General features: G+C 43.4%; 1 protein-coding gene across 2 annotated transcripts in view; it reads right to left on the reverse strand.

The window, feature by feature from the left end:
- Mme (membrane metalloendopeptidase) overlaps positions 1–17259 on the reverse strand; it is an 81087-nt gene that overhangs the window by 16946 nt on the left and 46882 nt on the right. For both annotated transcript variants that reach the window (XM_013358815.4, XM_005325694.5), the window contains exons 13-17: positions 16824–16952; positions 15838–15936; positions 13266–13346; positions 11292–11395; positions 482–540 (exon numbers count right to left, since the gene is read on the reverse strand). In XM_013358815.4, the coding sequence (XP_013214269.1) occupies positions 482–540; positions 11292–11395; positions 13266–13346; positions 15838–15936; positions 16824–16952 (472 nt within the window). The remainder of the gene's footprint in view (positions 1–481; positions 541–11291; positions 11396–13265; positions 13347–15837; positions 15937–16823; positions 16953–17259) is intronic.

A 17259-nucleotide genomic window follows, 5' to 3' on the forward strand; every position in this document is an offset into this window, starting at 1 on the left:
ACTTTAGCTTTTAACTGTTTGAACTCTCCAAGGCTTTTGGAAGGAGGATGACATAGACTGGAATCATTTCCACTTGAGCTAGCATAATCACTAGGAGACCTTGATCTATAAAAAGTTGGCTCCTTGAACTTGAACCATTTCAACATGTTGATGCTTAGGAAGTCTGAAAGTCAATATAACTTCACAGAGATATATATTTAATGGACTTTTAGAAAGTATTTAGAAATTAAATAAAAACCACTTGGAAATAAGATAAACTGTTTAGCTATAAATGGGAACATTGTAACAAAACCAAAACTCTTTAATGTGATTTGTACTGATTTAAATTTTGCCATTCTAGTAAAAGAAAGGCACGTAGATACATTTACTTTCAAGAAGTATATTCAATAAACCAAAAAGTCAGCCTCAGCTCTGGGGTTTTGGATATTAGAAATCATCCACAGGAGCATGGTGGGCTGGCACAGTGGGGAACACATCTTACCTATCTGGTTTCTGCCTGAAGAATAAAAGGCATTGACCACGGCTGCTCCGCTTATCCACCTACGGAAGACACAAGAACTGGTTAACAAAAGACAATACATCATCCAACTCCATCTGCTCACTATGATAAAACATTACCATTCCTAGAGGAATGTGAACTTTCTGTTTGAAATACGATAAGCAAACTAAAATGAGCTCATGAGGTGAGAGCTCATTGGAAAGGATTTCTATTTCTTAAAAATTCAGCACAGGGCTGGGACCGTAGCTCAGTGGTGGAGTACTTGCCTACCATGCCTACCCAGGCACTGGGATTGAGCCTCAGTACCACATGAAAATAAATAGATAAAATAAAGGTATTGTGCCCATCTATAATTTAAAAACATACTTTAAAAGAATTTTGGCATATATCCAGGTCCGTGACGATGTCGTTTTTTTACAGAGGTATCAGTGCAAAACCCATGGCGTGTGTCTGTTCAGAAACTACAGTGGGTTAAAGGTATATCAGGATGTGTTGGCTTTATTTTCCTAATACTAAATAACTATGTCAACAGTTCAGGAGCATTTGACAAAACGCTTCAGATTCAAGTATCTTTAAAACCTTTTAAAATTCTAATTTACAAAGAGTCTTTTTGGGAGCTATGATATCTCAGGTAATTAGCTTGGAACAATGCATCTCTTATTATGGGCTCTTAAAGCTGTTGTTTTTTTTTTTTTTAATGCAACATTTCAACTAATTGAGCAAATGTATATCTCTGAATGACACTAAAGTGGTCACCAGTCGTCTATACCTGATTTATGCTCTGCAGAGAATCAAGAGATTTTTAAAAAAATACACTCCCTGACTGCAAGAGACTGGTTTAGCTGAGATGAGAACAATGCACAAATAACTATAATAAAAGATTGAATTTGAAAAATGCAAAAAATAGCTTTCAAACAATAATTTGAGGACTGAAGGATGAGAGCTAATGTCTCTCACGTCTTTCTGCTCAGATGTTATGAAAGATGTACATCAACAATTGTGCTAAGCACTTGTGTGCAACAAGAAAAATATTCCATTTTAATAGACTATTCCATATATATTCACTGGAATGCACCATGCTGGACTTCAGATAACCTCTTAAGCATCAGCACCCAGCACACACTCGGGCAAACACATACCATTTTATCTAATGCCTTGCTGTGGTTATTCCATGTTCAGGGCAACACTTAGTAAGACAATTATTACCCTTTACACACAAGATTACAGTAATCTGCACAATGAAGATAAATCAACTGTTCCCAGAGTCAACTTCCCAGATCAGTAGCACCCAAATCAGCACCTGAGTCACAATGTGAGGGAGGTACTGTAGAGGTCAGACTGAGTACTATTCTGATCTCCGCAATGGCAGGGCCACATACCAAACAACTGTCTGGTGCATCCCAAGTGTGGTATTTGTCTGTAATCACAGGATGAAGGATGCAAACTTCTTATTTATTCTGTCCAGTTCACCTTCTGTGAACTCGTCCTTAGGAAGATAATCAGGTTGGAGTGGGGTGAAGGGCTGGTCTGTGTGTTTCTCCCTTAGTTACTTAGTTGTTTTAATTAGAGAAAAGCATTCTTAAACAGACGGGACACCAGATTCATCAGTCCTCCCTAAGGTCCTCACAGCTGTGACATCAATATTTTAATATTTCTTGCAGGCTGATGATTACAAGAATATTTATTTTGTATTTATTTTAATTACACTTCCACTTGCTTCCTACACAATTAGTGGCAACTCACTACAGAAATGTGTATTGTATTTGCAAACCCAGGAATGCTGAACTAAAACCGAGAAAGCAAAAACTAAGAAAGCAAAAACAGAAGGATTTCATTTTTGTGACTTACAAATATTATAAAATAGAATATGTATGTAAACAAAAGTCATGATCAGGAAAAATAATATATTAAAACTATGTTCACATATATTACATGGGTGCTATGGCAGGGGTTCAAATGTGGCTCCAAGCAGCTGGCAAGAAGGTCAAAATGGAAAATGTGTTCATACTGCTCCTGAGAAAACAAAGGTCTTCCTGATGTGTCCCCTACCCTTGGACAGCAAACATGGCAACAAAATTGATGTATCAATTGCTCATAATTATTAAAACTGTAATTGCTATAAAGTTAATATAATATGTTTCCTGGTCTTGGCAGATTTCAGGGTTGTTTCTCAGTGTTGAACCTCTGATGCAGGGACAGCAAACTCTGCATGGACTTTTGTGGGTAATTACAAATAAAATGTGCATATTGTTTGGCTCTGAACAGTGAAAAATTCTAATAATGAAACAGGAAAAAGTATCAATTCCAATGGTTTTAAAATTCAGTGTTCTTACAGGAGAAGAATCAAACACATGAAACCAGCGCTACAGACCACAGACCTCAAGAGCAGACAGAGACGAATGGGGTGCCTAAGACATGACTCAGCCCGTGTTTACTGCTTTGGTAAAAATAAGCATCGAGTCTTTTGTTCTAGAGGATTGTGTTCTTCTGATACATTACGTTTAGAGCTGGAGATTGCATTTTGATTAATGCCTGTGACTTTCCAGCAGGGAGAGTTTTACATATTAAAATGTCCACTGTGAATTATTCCTTCGAGAAAACAGGTGGCTATTTATGGCCGTGCAACACTCAAATAAAACTTGAATATACCAGCAGAGTTTGAGGAGCGCTCGTGTGAGCACCTGCCTCACCTTCTTTGAGGTCTTCCGTGATGCACCCTCAGAAGACTCTGGGGAGTTATCCAGAGCACAGGCATTTTGTCCCTGGCCATGTTCAGAACTTGAAGTCCTGTGATCAGATCATCACGTCTTAAACAGGGGATGATAAGATCAACACACCCTATGGCTGACGTCCAGTCTACCAGGAACTACCCGGCTATGTCAACACAAAAGCTAAATTAACAGGGCAAAGAAAGTACTTTCCAGATTAAGTTTGATATGGCAACTAAATTCCTATGACTTGGATTCATCTCCATCAGTGGAGAAGCTTTCACTCAGGAAATCCAGACAGTCAGCGGTGACAATGCCCTACAACAGTGGGCAGTGTAACTCCAGAAGGTGCCTCTAGACCTCCACTGCGCAAGACCAGGCCTGGCCAAAGTGCCCTGTCTGTGCGTTTCTCCTCCTGTCTCCTGTGTGTACGAGCTTGGTGGTGTGGGGGACTGAAGAGCGGAAACTCAGGAAGAAACTTGAGTTTTCCTTTCTGAGATGAGAATTTTGTCAGGGAACCTTACTGGGGGCATTCAACAGTAGAACAAAGAAGGGCTGCCACAAGCCACGTGGCCCTTGCAGCCAATGTGGGTGGGGAAAAACGACAGAAGACCACTTGGGAGAGGGACCAGGTGTTTCTCACTACTTCTCATTACCCTGAAGAAGCTAAGCAGTGATGACATGAACGCACGGACATCACTTTTATAGCAGGGAAGAAAAGCAGAAATAGCCAGATCCCAGAGGCTTCTGGAGATGATAAGCTCACTGGATTACAAAGCACTTGAACAAAATGTTTTCTTTCCTCCACTCTTGTGGAACTTCAAGACTCAGAAAGAACACAGAACTGTTAATACCCCTCCTTGCAACTGTTCAGCTTCTTAGCATCTAGTAGTCCCAAGGCACCTCCTTTGAAGGCAGCCGTTCAATAGATTTCCTATGACTTGCTCCAGTGCCCTGGGTAGAAGGAGAAGTCCCATCTTGCAGTCACAGTCATCATTGTGTTCCTTTACGTTTACCAATATTCTCTCATCCAGACGGTAATGTTTTCTACATACTTTTATTCGTCTTGCAAATCATGCCTTACACAGATGTCACCTCTCATTTGCAGGTGTAGAAACAGGCACAGCCCAGTTACTAAACTCTTCGCAAATATGCACAAAAACTAAGTGATCGAGCTGGGAAAAGAATACTTAAACCTGCTCATCCTCCTCTCAAATTACCCACTGTGAGTCTGCTGATCTGCATCACACACAAAATTTTATCAGGACCATCAACGCCATTTTTCTTGTTGACCTCTTTAAATATGAAGACGATCATTTCTTACCACTGTTCCACGCCTCTGATCCTCCACACCCAGGCCAGTGAAGAATGCTGACCTCCACCCCACCCTGAAGGCATTCTAGAAGACCCACCATGACAGATCAATCATGGCCACAACAGCTACTGTTTGGTGGACACCCAAGCTGTGCACCAGGCACACTGTCTGACATAACATGGGCACCAGGAGAGGAAAAATCATTGCCACTAACCCCCGTTTGCAGAGACGAAGACCCAAGCCAGAGCTCATCCATGTTCATTCAGCAAAGTGGCAAAACGGGAGCCTGAACTCAGGCCCACTAGCCCAACGACCCACTCTACATCTCACCCTGACTCCCCAGCATGTGCTCTTTCCAGTGTTCCCTTAGATGCAACTTCTTGTGTGTGTGTGTGTGTGTTACGCGTGCTAGGGACTGAACCCAGGCCCTTGGGCAAGCTAGGCAAATGTTCTAACCACTGAGATACCCCAGCCCCAGATGCAATTTTCAATTCAAAAGCTAAAGCACAGTAGAACCAAAGAATGTCACTGAGCTGATCTGCACTGCGGTCCAAGCATGGTGAGCACAGCTTCAGCCCTCTGCACCTCCCAGGGCCTCACCTGAGTGAACTCTCATTCTGGTGGCGACACCCGAGAGTCCACTCTCTTTTGAGAAAAGATTGCTTTTTTTCCCTATCATCAGCTGTTTGTGTGTGGCTCTAAGCCTGGTGACAAGGCATGATGGTTTCAGCTTTGATGACTCCCTCTGCCTGTCCGCGCACCTCTGGGCACACAGTATGTGGTGCCAAATTCAGAGAAACTCCCAATTATGGAGACATGAGGGTGGGTGGGTTATTTCTGTCCTTACTTTTTCCTCCTGATTTAAAGTAATCCTGGGGACTTCTAGGAAAGACTTAAAACCTCTTCCATTCCACACGACCCTTAGCACTTACCTAACATGCCATAAAGCTTGTTGTCTGTCTAGCTCACTGGATGGTAACTGGAGGGGACCTTCTAGGTTTGGGTCACTGAATCCCTAGGGCTGGAGCAGTACTGGGAACTTGGCAGGCACTAACACATACTTGGGCCTTGGTATATCAGTGGGTCCTCCGTGGGCCCACGGGCAGACCAGTGACATGTGACCCTGGGGGGCAGAGGCACCGCTGCCCCCTAGACTGCAGAGAGCAGTGGCAGCAGGAAGCCACAGCCTCTGAACATGATCCTCCTGAGGGACCACCTAGAGTAAAACACCAGAATCCTTCTGAAAAGTCCTTCCACTTTAAATGGGACTGGAAGACCTAATTGAGTTGTTCAAGACTGAAATATGTATTTACAGAATAAACCCTGTTTAAAACTTCAACCTCTAAATCATTCGGCTTCCCTCCCAACATCCTCTCCCCTTTCCGAAAACAAAACAAAACAGCCTTTCTCGGATGCTAATTAAAAAATGTTTTTGCAGATAAAATATGTTTTGCTTACAGCCCCAAAACATGTTGCAAAGACAGCCGGCTTTCAGGGAATATCAAAAATGGAAATCTGCATGCTTAGAGCATGAGCGGGCCATGGGGACGCAGCCACAGGGAGCTGCCATGGTGGTGCAAGTCCAGTCTAAGGCTCAGGCCTCCTGGCTGGGGAGCGCTCACTCGATGAGTCAGGAATCTTCTCTGCTCATCTTTCCACTGGACCCACTCCATAGCCTCTCCTCCCCGCGGCCACCACGATTGGCCCAAGTTCTGCATAACTGGTTTCCTTTTATCCAAGTTGAAGGACCTCATTACAAAGGAGACTGGTTCTAGAAACGCCAGGGAGGGGCAAGTCAGAAGCCTGGCTTAGAGGTGAGGCCCTTCCCGCCTCTTCAGAGTCGATCTGAGCTCCTGGGGTCACTCAACTGGAGAAGGGAAGCAGGTAAACGCTGCCCTGTCTCTGATCAAACCTTCACCGTCAGGTCACAGACGGATTGCTGGAGAGAACCTTCCACACAGCCCAGGGCAGGCTGCTCATTTTGGAAATAAGGAAACCACGGGGCTTTAAAGGCCACAAGTAGTAACTGGCAGTACAGGGGCATTGAAAGAGGACTGTGACTCAGCGCAGCGGCTGAGCGGTGCTGTCACTCTGCTGACACTCTTGGTGAGGGGGCCTTTCAGGAAGGGCCAGAGAGTCACAGATCTTGGCTGCCAGCTCTCAGAGTTGGAAAAACAGCTGGCTCCGAACACACAGGACAGCAGCATCCACCATTTCTGTTCTGCTTTGAGTGACTCCTTTGTTCACCTTGACATTGATCTCAGTGCTGACATGCTGCTGCCAGGGAAAGCTTTACTGGTGTGTAAAGGTCTAACAGTGGTCTTAAAAAACATGCTGGGCCAGCACTTGGCTTCCCTGTGCTGCACCCACCATGCGCGCCCCCGCCGGGGCTGGCCTCCCTCGCCTGTCACCCCCAGGGGCCGCGGACTCCCAAGTGGGGGCAGCTCCTATCCAACCCTCCGTCCTCTGCTCTGGTCAGTGCAGGGCTTTGCTGAAATAGCTGCTGTCAAGCTTCCTGGGCTTTATTTTGATGAGTAACAGCAGGAGAGACGCAGCCATGACATAAGCCTTTGTAGTTCAGGGAAAGTGAGTCCTGGGCTCAACAGTCAGGATTCATAAATCCTGGGGCCACCTGTCGTCACAAGCCTATCAGGAAAGTTCTGTCCTGAGAAACTTGACAATGCAGCGTCAAGTCTAAGGGGCTCCTCCGGTTTGTTCTTGAGCATGCTTCGCAGAGGCTTATTTTTGTTCTGTGTGCATAATCATGCTACTAGAAGTAAATGATTTTAGCTCTATTACCAAGTAATTCTGCCAGTGGATATTGTATTCCCAGCTCAGCACTATTTCTCCCTGACAACCTGGTGTGCTTGAAATTCTTTACCACCTGGCACCAGATCCCCAGAAGACACGCTTGACATGACTTCAGGAATAAAGACCACACACTTGTAAAGTCCCTGTCCTGCCGCGGTGCCAGCTACTCCTACAGGCAAAGGGAGGCCCTTCCAGTCAAAGGGTTCACTTGGATGAATCACATGTAGGTTTCCTGATGTCCTCAACTTCTTGAATTTGTTGAACAGACAGCAGCAAAGATGGTGCTGTCTTTACCAAGCATGGTGGTGAGATGCTCAGGTGGAACCAGAGGGCAGCTCAGTTGACCAGTGTCACCACCACCGCCCCCCCCCCCCCATGGGCTCTTTGGAATCTCTGGTGACATGACTACCTGGCTGCTGCTTCTCACTGAGGTAATGGAAGCTGCTGGGCCTGGACTAAACTGTGCAGGTGAAGCGAAACCTGCAAGGGGTCAGGTCAGCTGGCTGGTGAGTGGGGCCTAGTGAAGTCCTTTGCTGGGTAATGAGGACAGAGGGAGAGGTCCCAGATGAGAGACCTAAGGGGAAGGCAGGGGGAGAAGTCCCAGGTGAGGGACCGTGGGGGAAGGCAGGCAGTGGCTTGGAAGTAACACGCGGCTGGAGCCTGGGGCAGCTGCAGGAAGGGTGTCTCTAGAGGGTTCTAGAGAGGGGGTGGGTGGCACAGGGCCTTGGACCTCTTGTCCAAAAGTTCCCTGGGCATGAGCCAGCCACAGGGATTCAGTGAAGGTCATGAGAAAAGAGCACACCTTGATCTGTGTCTTCAAAACTTCTCCAGGTCAGCAGTGTGAGAAGAAACCAAAGACGTGGTGATGGGGGATAAACAAAGAAGAAAAACTGAAATAACTCTGGGAAAGTATGAGAAATGTCTTAATCCAGGAGGTGACAAAGGTGATGTGAGATGAAATGCTTCCTCCTGTCCCCTCTGATACTTGGCTACTAGCTGGTAGATGCACACCTGTTCTTGGGATGGAGATTTAAATTGAATCAAACGGGTCAGTCTAAAAAGATTAGGCTGAGTCCCTGAACCTCAATATGACGCAACTATCCCATCCCCCCATAGTTACCAGAAAGATCTAAAATAAGCATACAATAGTGACACAGCCTCATCAATGTTTATAGCAGCACAATTCACAATAGCCAAGCTACAGAACCAGCTCAGGTTAGGTGCCTGTCCAGAGACAAATGCATAAAGAAAATGTGATTGATATATATATATATATATATATATATACATACACACACACACAAACACACGCTATGTAGCCGTGAAGAACCATGAAACTGAAAGGAGAGAGCACGCTAAGTGAAAAAACCCATCCAGAATTTCAAGGGTCAAACGTTCTCTCTTACACGTGGAAACTGGAGCAAAACGGAGCAGGGTGGGGAGTGTGTGTGTGCTTGCACAGGGGTGGGGGAGGAATCTCATGAAAACAGAAGATGGATCAGTGGAATCGAGGAAGGGACTGAGGGGGAGGGAAGAGGGATGGAAAATGGGAGGAATAGTGGAGTGGATTGAGCAAACTATCCCATGCACATATATGAATATACCACAATGCATATCTATGAAGCACTAATTAAAAGAAAACTGTAAATAAATAGAAGGAAGACCAGTAGAGTAGAGGGAAAGACGCAGGAGGAGGCAGGAGGGAAAGGAAAGGGCAAGTACTGGGACTGAACTGGAGTAAATTATATTCTAGGCTTGTATGATTATGTCAAAATGGACCCCAATATTATGTGTAACTATAATGTACTAATAAAACAAACAAATAAATGAATAGATAAAAAATAAACTGTAACTAAAAAAAATGAGTCTGTAGTTTGGGTCTTGGTACCTACGGTAGGGAGGTTTTGGGGAGACAGATAGATATAGGGAAAAGATGATTAAATCTGCCTAGATGGCAAATCTGGGTTGGTGGGACCATGAGAGTCCACATATCAGCCAGACCTCTGGGCCCAGAGCTCAGCACATGGACCTGGGCCAGCTGCAAATCCTTGCCTGTGATGATGATGGCAGAGGGGGTCAGGAAGCACAGGAGTTTGCCCCTCGAGGGCAGGAGAGTGTGCAGGGAGAAGAAAACACCCAGAACTCTCCTGTTTGATGAACCAAATTCCTTTAATCAGTGCCCTGAAGCTGTTGCATATCCTTGTTTCCCTGAGCACCCTACAAAGTGGCCTGCAGCAGCCCATAGCCTCATCTCTGTCCCCACAACTTTGGGCACAGACAGATGTCTCTCCTGCAGGAAATTGGGAGTGAGGATCTTGAGCAACCCAGGTGCCAAGGACTAGGTGGGCCAAATGGAGACCACACACTTCGTCTGAAAGTGCACCATGGGGACCTGACCTTGATGCTGCTACATGAGGGAAGAAAACAGGACTGTGAAGCAAAGTGAGCCACAAACCTTCCTGTAAGAAGCCACAGTAAAATAAGAAGCACCTTCACCATGCCCCGTCCTACAGGCCTGGTCCAGACCACACTGCCCTTGCTGTCAGAGGGTTTCTGATGATTTTGGAACAGAAATTAAACCTCAAATCTAGCTTGTCAAATTAAATGCATTATCTCGTGAAAAATCCCATAAAACTAAATATCAACAAGAATGATACAAAAAGAAACCAACACTAAGCCAGGGCCTCCTGCTCCAGGGTGGGGTGGTACTTCAGAAGTCCAGTACCTGGGTCCCAGTCACAGAGCAAATGCATTACAGAACAATCTAAGGAGACCGAGCTGAAGAAGGTAGGTTGGTTTTTTTGTTTTTTTTTTTGGTAATATTTTTCCAGATGATTCCAATGTGCAGCCAGAGTTTTGCATTTCTATATTCAGTATACAGGCAAAAATTTTTTTAAAAAGAGAAAACTTGGCAAGGTATGGTGTAGAAGACCAGAGAAGTGACATTGTACCCATGACTAACAGAAATTCATGGAAAGGACCCCAAAGTCTACAGAGGCGCACATGCCATTGGTCAATATTCATTAAAACACTGTGCTCAGTTCTGGCTTTTGATTATCCATCTTAAGGAGAGAAATGCTCAGAGAAAATGAATACATATGTTGAAAGGGAAGATGCAGTGTAAACTATATTAAAAATGACTACAGAATGGAGACAACCTTATTGACTTCAAAAGAAAATACCAAGCAGTAATTCAACTATTTTTAAAATCATAAAAAAAAAAATCTCAATCTTAGGGGTGTGGGTTATTTTAGTCAGAAAGACTTTAACAATATCTGTTGGTAGACACTTTACAGCGCTAACAAGTATTAAATCTAAGTATATGTATTTTAAAAGAAATAATAACACTCAGTTCTAAGTGCCAGAAAGGAACAGCCCCTGCTCTCCAGAGGTGGGGTGCCTGGGGAGAAAAGGGCCACCAGAACAGCTCTGGGGATTCGGGTGCACAACAGGCACACTGATAAAGAGGTTAGATGCGTCCCTTAAATGGAAAAATAAACACTGCTCATATGAAGTACTGATGTCACTAAGGAGCAGTCAAAGCTCCCTAAAGACTCCTTTCTGGTATTTCCTGCTTGACTACAGCAGGGTTAAAAAAAGTGCTACGTGAGCCAATCCCGGAAGGGGATGGAGTTGTTGGAGGTCTGATGGGTTGAAAAAGGTGAGCTGTCAGCAGAAGAAAATTCCAGGAGGAGGCTTGAAGGAGCTTTGGGTTAACCTAAGCTAAGGTGTTCTTGAGAACACCTTGCCCATGTGGGGGGCAGAGGTGTTGAAGGGACGGGGAAGTTAGAGATAATCCTCAGGAAAAGGCTCACATTTGGCTAAATTCCTGACCCATGTTAAAGTCCTCTAAGCTGCTCCTAGAGGACACTGTACTCTCACGTTCTAAGCACCTAAGGTAGGAAGAGGAGGAAAAGGACCTCCTCTGATGAATACGTTGGAAATAGAATCTACGTACTCGTCCTTGTCCACCTTTTCCCGGAGCTTCTTCAGCTGTTTACTTTGGATGAATTTCAAATTTTGAATTATGTTCTCAAAGTATTCATCTTCTTTGTAGTTCAACTATAATAAATAAAAGATTTGGGGGAGAATTATTAAAGCCAGTATCTGCAAAAGTTTCACTAGAAAACACATTTTATTAAATCCTATCCGTTAATAAAGTTAAGAAACAGCATTGAAAACTTATCAAAGGAGGGTTATTTCCAATTAGCTTGGTGCTAGAGTAGAAGTCAGCACTGTTCTAGATGGATCAGAGCTACATCTTATTCTTTTGTAATTAATCAAGTGAAAAAGGGTCAGACAAGCCTTGTGATGTGATATGAATCCTCACATCACAGATAAAGATAAATGCACATCCTTATTTAGAACCTACTGTGTGCCTGCAAAGTATCCAATACTTTAAATACATATTATACTCATTAATCCTCATGGTAATCCCCAGAACTAAAGGATGTCACCACCAGACAGTTTACTCACTTGCCCAAATCTAAAGTAGTAGAGGATTATGGGTGGGACTGCAAATTAGTACAACCATTCCGGGGAGCAGTATGGAGGTTCCTCCAACGACTAGAAATAGAACCACCATATGACCCAGATATCCCACTCCTTAGAATTTACCCAAAACAACTAAAATCAGTATACTACAGGCACATCAATGTTTATAGCAGCACAACTTGCTATATCCCAGTTTTGGAATAAGCACAATGTCCATCAATGGAATGATAAATATTATATATATATGTGTGTGTGTGTGACACACACACACATACACACATACACACAATAAAGTATTACTCATCTATAAAGAAGAATGAAACCATGGCATATGCTGGTAAAAATGGATGGAACTGGAGAACATTATGCTAGTGAAATAAGCCGGACTAAGGAAAAGTCAAAGGTTGAATGTTTTCTCTCCTATGGAGAAATTAGAGAGAAACAAGGAGTTTAAAGAAAAGGCAGGGGTGGGGAAACCTATGAAAATAGAAGGGAGATCAGTGAAGTGGAGGAAGGAGGTATAGTGGGAGGGAGGAGGTTTGGGAAAAAGGGGGAATTGCATAATGAAATTGACCCAATTATGCTAAATACATGTATGAATATACCACAGTGAACTTCACCTTTGTGTATATTTGTAATGAATAATACTTAAAAAAAACAATAAATTTTAAAAATGTGGTGGAACTGGGTGGAGCCCAGGGAGCTTGGTGTGGGGTCCCTGCTCGGCCACCACATTTGCCACTGCCCTTGCATCACAGGGGCCTGGGACATGTAGGCTGCAGATAGCTTGTTTAAGAGAAAGTCAAGTTTTTCTGCAAAAGGAAAGGAGGAGGGAGCATGCGAACCTCCCTATTAGACTAGCAGTTGGGGGCCGGGAGTCACTGTCATCTTGAACCCTAGAAGCTTCACTTGGCTGTCACCTGGATGCCAGGTGGTGACAAGTGGTGCTTCAGGTGCTTCAGGTGAGCAGCTGTAGTGACCCTGATCAACTCTTCTCTTCCAACTCATATGATACCAGGGAACAATGAAATGGCTTCTGGTTCTCAGATACTGTTTACTTTGTTTATTCAGCAGAGGAGGCATGACTTGGTTTCCACAGTGGGGGAATAAGAAGGAACCTGAGGCTGTGACTGCAGAGACCTAGATAAGATGAACTGAGGCCTGTCCTTCACACCTTGATGTCCCCACCCATGCTCTCCCAAGAGTTTCCTCACTGTGCTTAAAATGGAATGTGCACAGACCAAAGTAACAAAGACCAAGCGTCCAGGCTCCAGAAACAAAGGGCTGAGACAAACATAGCCTGGCGACAGTGTGGAAGCCTTTATATAGTAAGACCTATGGTTTTAGGCTATTCACCTAATTTCTGGAATCCCTTAGCTAGAAATGACATTGCCACCAGCCCCAGATGTCACTAGCCAGAGTCACTGCAGAGACTTACCTGGAGGTATTCATTATTCAGTTTGTTATCATTTGAAACAATGTCATCAGGGTAGCCAATCCTTTCTTTAATTGCCAAGGCCTATGAAACATATAACACTGAAAGTCAGGATGATTATGCAACTTTCAAATACACAGGTTACAATATGCCCATGACCAGCCATTGAACAGCTCAATCCATACTGTTTGCAAAAAGAGTATCTGATAAAACTGGACCACAGTTCTTTGCAATGGCTCCTTCCCTGGGTTAAAAAATAAACAAAAATCAGGTTTGAAATTTATCTTCTAATACCTTATTACAGGCTGCAGCTTTCCCAAGAAAACCAAAATGGAAACCGACAGAAATCATCATTCCGCATGTATTGTATTTCTATGAACCTTTTTCTCAGAAAGACTTTTCTCTTCAATTTTATAGGAGTAATATTTAGAGCTTCCATTCTCGCAAGATATAATTATCTTTCCACTTCATTGATTTGGCTGAGAAAACAGATAAGGGCTTCTTGGGTTTAGTATTAATATTCTTCCTGAATATTGGTTCCTGGAGTTTTTATATTCTCCTTTGTTCTCCAAAGTCAGTGTGCCTGTCTGCCCAAGGTAAATGAGTGACAGTAATTAAACAGGCAGAAAACAGAGTTCTCCTGTCAGCCCAGCTCATATATACCATGGGAACTTGATTTATTTAAATTTTTGTTATTTTAAAAATGTTTTACTTACTCTGATTTTTTCATTATTATTGTTTGTTAACTACTTGCAATTTCTAATTTTTAAATTTCTTTCTTTTATCACAGACATTTGTCTTTGTTAAATAATCTAATGAGTTTCGTTTTTCATGGAGAATGAGGCCTATATCTCTGAGATTTTGGTTTGTCATCCAATGAGTGTCTTGTTACAAATCCGTTGCATAAGCCCAGGATTTCCCCTGGTGCCTGGCAGCAAATGTGCCACTGTGGTCACTTAGACCAAGCCCATTTTCTTGCAAGTGATCCCAGTACTGGCTCTATGCAGATCCACCCCTCATAGACATTTTCCCATGTGTTCTCAAGGGCACCCATCCTACAGACAGTAAAAGGTACTACAAAAAAAAAAAAAAAGACTTGCTATTAAGAACTTTGGGTAAATACTGAGGGAAGAACAGCAAGCCGCTTTCCTTATCGCAGGACTTCTTAGAATGAAAACAGGTTTGATTCTAAGGTTAGCATCTTGAGTTACTGTAAGTATCTAACAAGAGGATTCATTGATTTATTCATTCAACGTATGTTCACATCCTCACCAAGTACCAAGTACTTTGTACAGGGCTGAGGATACAACCCTGGATAACATTTCCTGCCCCCACAGAGCTTATGACAAGGAGCCATGATAGCTAAGCAGTGAAAGAAATACAAACATATATTAATATGGTGTCACGGAATCATGTTAGAAGCACACACCTAACAGGGGAAGCCATCCGTAGGAGCATTTCCTAAACTCTTTGGACCACTGGTCTCTGGGAGAACAAGGGGTAGGTCCAGTGTTTAGTGACACCATTTTGGAAATGCTGATCTAGAACAATCCCAACTGGTTATCTCAAAAAGAATCACATCATAGACAGCTAAGTCATCAAAGAACCAGCACAGCCAGAGGGAACTGGTGATGGGAAGATAGATGCACTGTCGGCCTACTCCATGGGCTTACCCCACCCAGGACTCCTGAGAGAGCTGAAAACGAATACTACTTCCATGTGACTTAATTTTGAAAGAGAACTAGACCAGAGGTGGATTGCAGGAGGTTTTTTATGGACTCCAATATCAGTTCCAAGAAAGGCCTGCTCTTCCTGTTACTCTAACTGCAGGGGAATCCTCGAGCAAGTGGATGTTGCTCTGGAGGCAGGTTGGGATTTTACAGGTCCCAACCCCCCCCTAGATTTTTTAGTGATAAAGATCACAGTAAATTCAAGCCTAGAATTCCTTAGGAATCTGGTGATTTATTCTTATGCAAGATATTACAATTTCCAGGAAAAGCTGCATCTGAAGGGTCAACCAGAATGACTATAAAAAGGTTTCTTTGATATGCCTTTAACTGCAGATGGTAAAACAGGTGACTAATGCACCACATTTCATTATCTTGATCAGGAACTTAGTATTTCCTCCTGTGTAGCTCATGCAAAAATGTTTAACTGGAAATTTACACATCATACTGTAATGGTTTCATCTTGAAGAATGTCATTGAGCCATTGGTAGGAACATTTCAGGTCATGTTTTATAGGAGGATAAAAATATGAGCCACTGAAATATTATCCTCTAATTCTTTATTTGCTCTAGATATTTTCCCAAATCCCCCTTTCAGGAAAGGGAAATGTCAGTGCTTCAGTTTAAAGTTTTAAACTAGGTAGTTATGGCTGTTGTTGGCTGCAGAGATAAACAATGAAAATCACAGGATAAATGTCTCTGCCGTGAGCACTGTTCCTGGAGACGCTGCCTCTTGGAGGAGCCTGTGGTTCCCTTGTGCATTCTACGATCATGTCTTTTCCTGACTGTGTCTAGGGTTCCCCTTTCCCTGCACAGAACTTTCTCTCTGCCGGTTCTTCTTGATCTTACCTTTTCTTCAGCTTTCTTTTTCGTTTCAGCATCCATCCAAGTGAGGTCATCTAAAGTCTGAATAAACACTTCCCGAATCTGTGCAATCAAATCCTCAACCTCAGATCCAAAGAACAGAAGCCAAATTTAAGCCATTAATTCATCCTTTGTAACATGGTATTTTTTTGTCATTTGTTGTTTTGTGATGCTGGGGATCAAACTCAGGGCCTTGCACATGCTAAGCAGGTGTTGTACCACAGAGCTGCAGCCCCCGCTCCCATAACACAAATTAAAAAAAAAAAAAAAAAAAAAAAACAGAGCTACACACTGTCTTGATATGACCTGATGCATCAAAACATACACATTTACAGACAAACTATGATGCGGACAGATGTATATGTGGGATCGTTATATTTCAAAGCAATATTGCTACTAATATTCCTGATTACATAGATATTAACATGAACATTGATTAAAAAAATCTTCCACATGTAATGGTTCCCACTGTCATTACAAGAACTAACAAAACGTTAGCTGTCACTGCCATCAGTGGTTTAGTTAAGCGTTTGAAGTAGCATTTCAACGAATTCTGCCAACACAGCATTAAGTTCTACTGTCTTCATTCCAGAAACAAAGGGGTGAAGTTCTTATACTTCCAACACACTCTGGCTTACTTCCTATGTGTTTAAGAGAGCCCTAGATCTTGGTCCTCGTTGGTCTTGGCAGAGTTCATAAATGACTGTGGGTAGAACGTGACAGCTACGCTAAACACTCAAATCTGGAAAACGGACTGTTGTGTTGAACTGGACAGTACAGGGCCAGGCACATAACCAGACTCCTGGGGGACAGAGGAAGAGATTCATTAGGAAACAGGGACCTAGTGGGATTCAGAGCTTCTCTGGCAGGTCGGTAAAATTCTAGCTGTGCTTTGGACAGTGGTGACTGCCCACCATGCGGGCAGGCTGACGGAGCACTGTAGCTGGTAGTGACTGTCTCAAAAGCCTTACCACGTGCTTACTCTCCCCAGCAAATGCTGCCTCCACATACAGCCTTCCCACCGCGTTTTCCATATTCCCATTGACATAGTTTGCACAGCGTCTCCAGGTGGCGGTTTCGGCTGTTGTGCCATAAATGGCCTAGAAGAGAGAAAAAGAAAATGTCCCTTAACCAGGAAATGAGGGCTGGTGCACAGGCTGCACATGCCTCTACCCTCCATGTCCCAGGTGACTTCTGGCCACAGTGCTCACTGCCCACAAGGCTGGTGTCCCTAGCCCACCATTGAGTGCAGTCCCACTGGAACATTCACTTAAAGTGATCTGAGAACAAGGTATATTTCCAGAGGCATGTCCCAGCAGAACTTTTGGCTATTACAAGTTAATATCCTTCTAGAGAGCTTTAGGGGAAAATATACATCACGTCTCCACTGCATAAACATAAACGGGA

This window comes from Ictidomys tridecemlineatus, chromosome 3, assembly GCF_052094955.1.
Source record: "Ictidomys tridecemlineatus isolate mIctTri1 chromosome 3, mIctTri1.hap1, whole genome shotgun sequence".
Lineage (NCBI taxonomy): Eukaryota > Metazoa > Chordata > Mammalia > Rodentia > Sciuridae > Ictidomys > Ictidomys tridecemlineatus.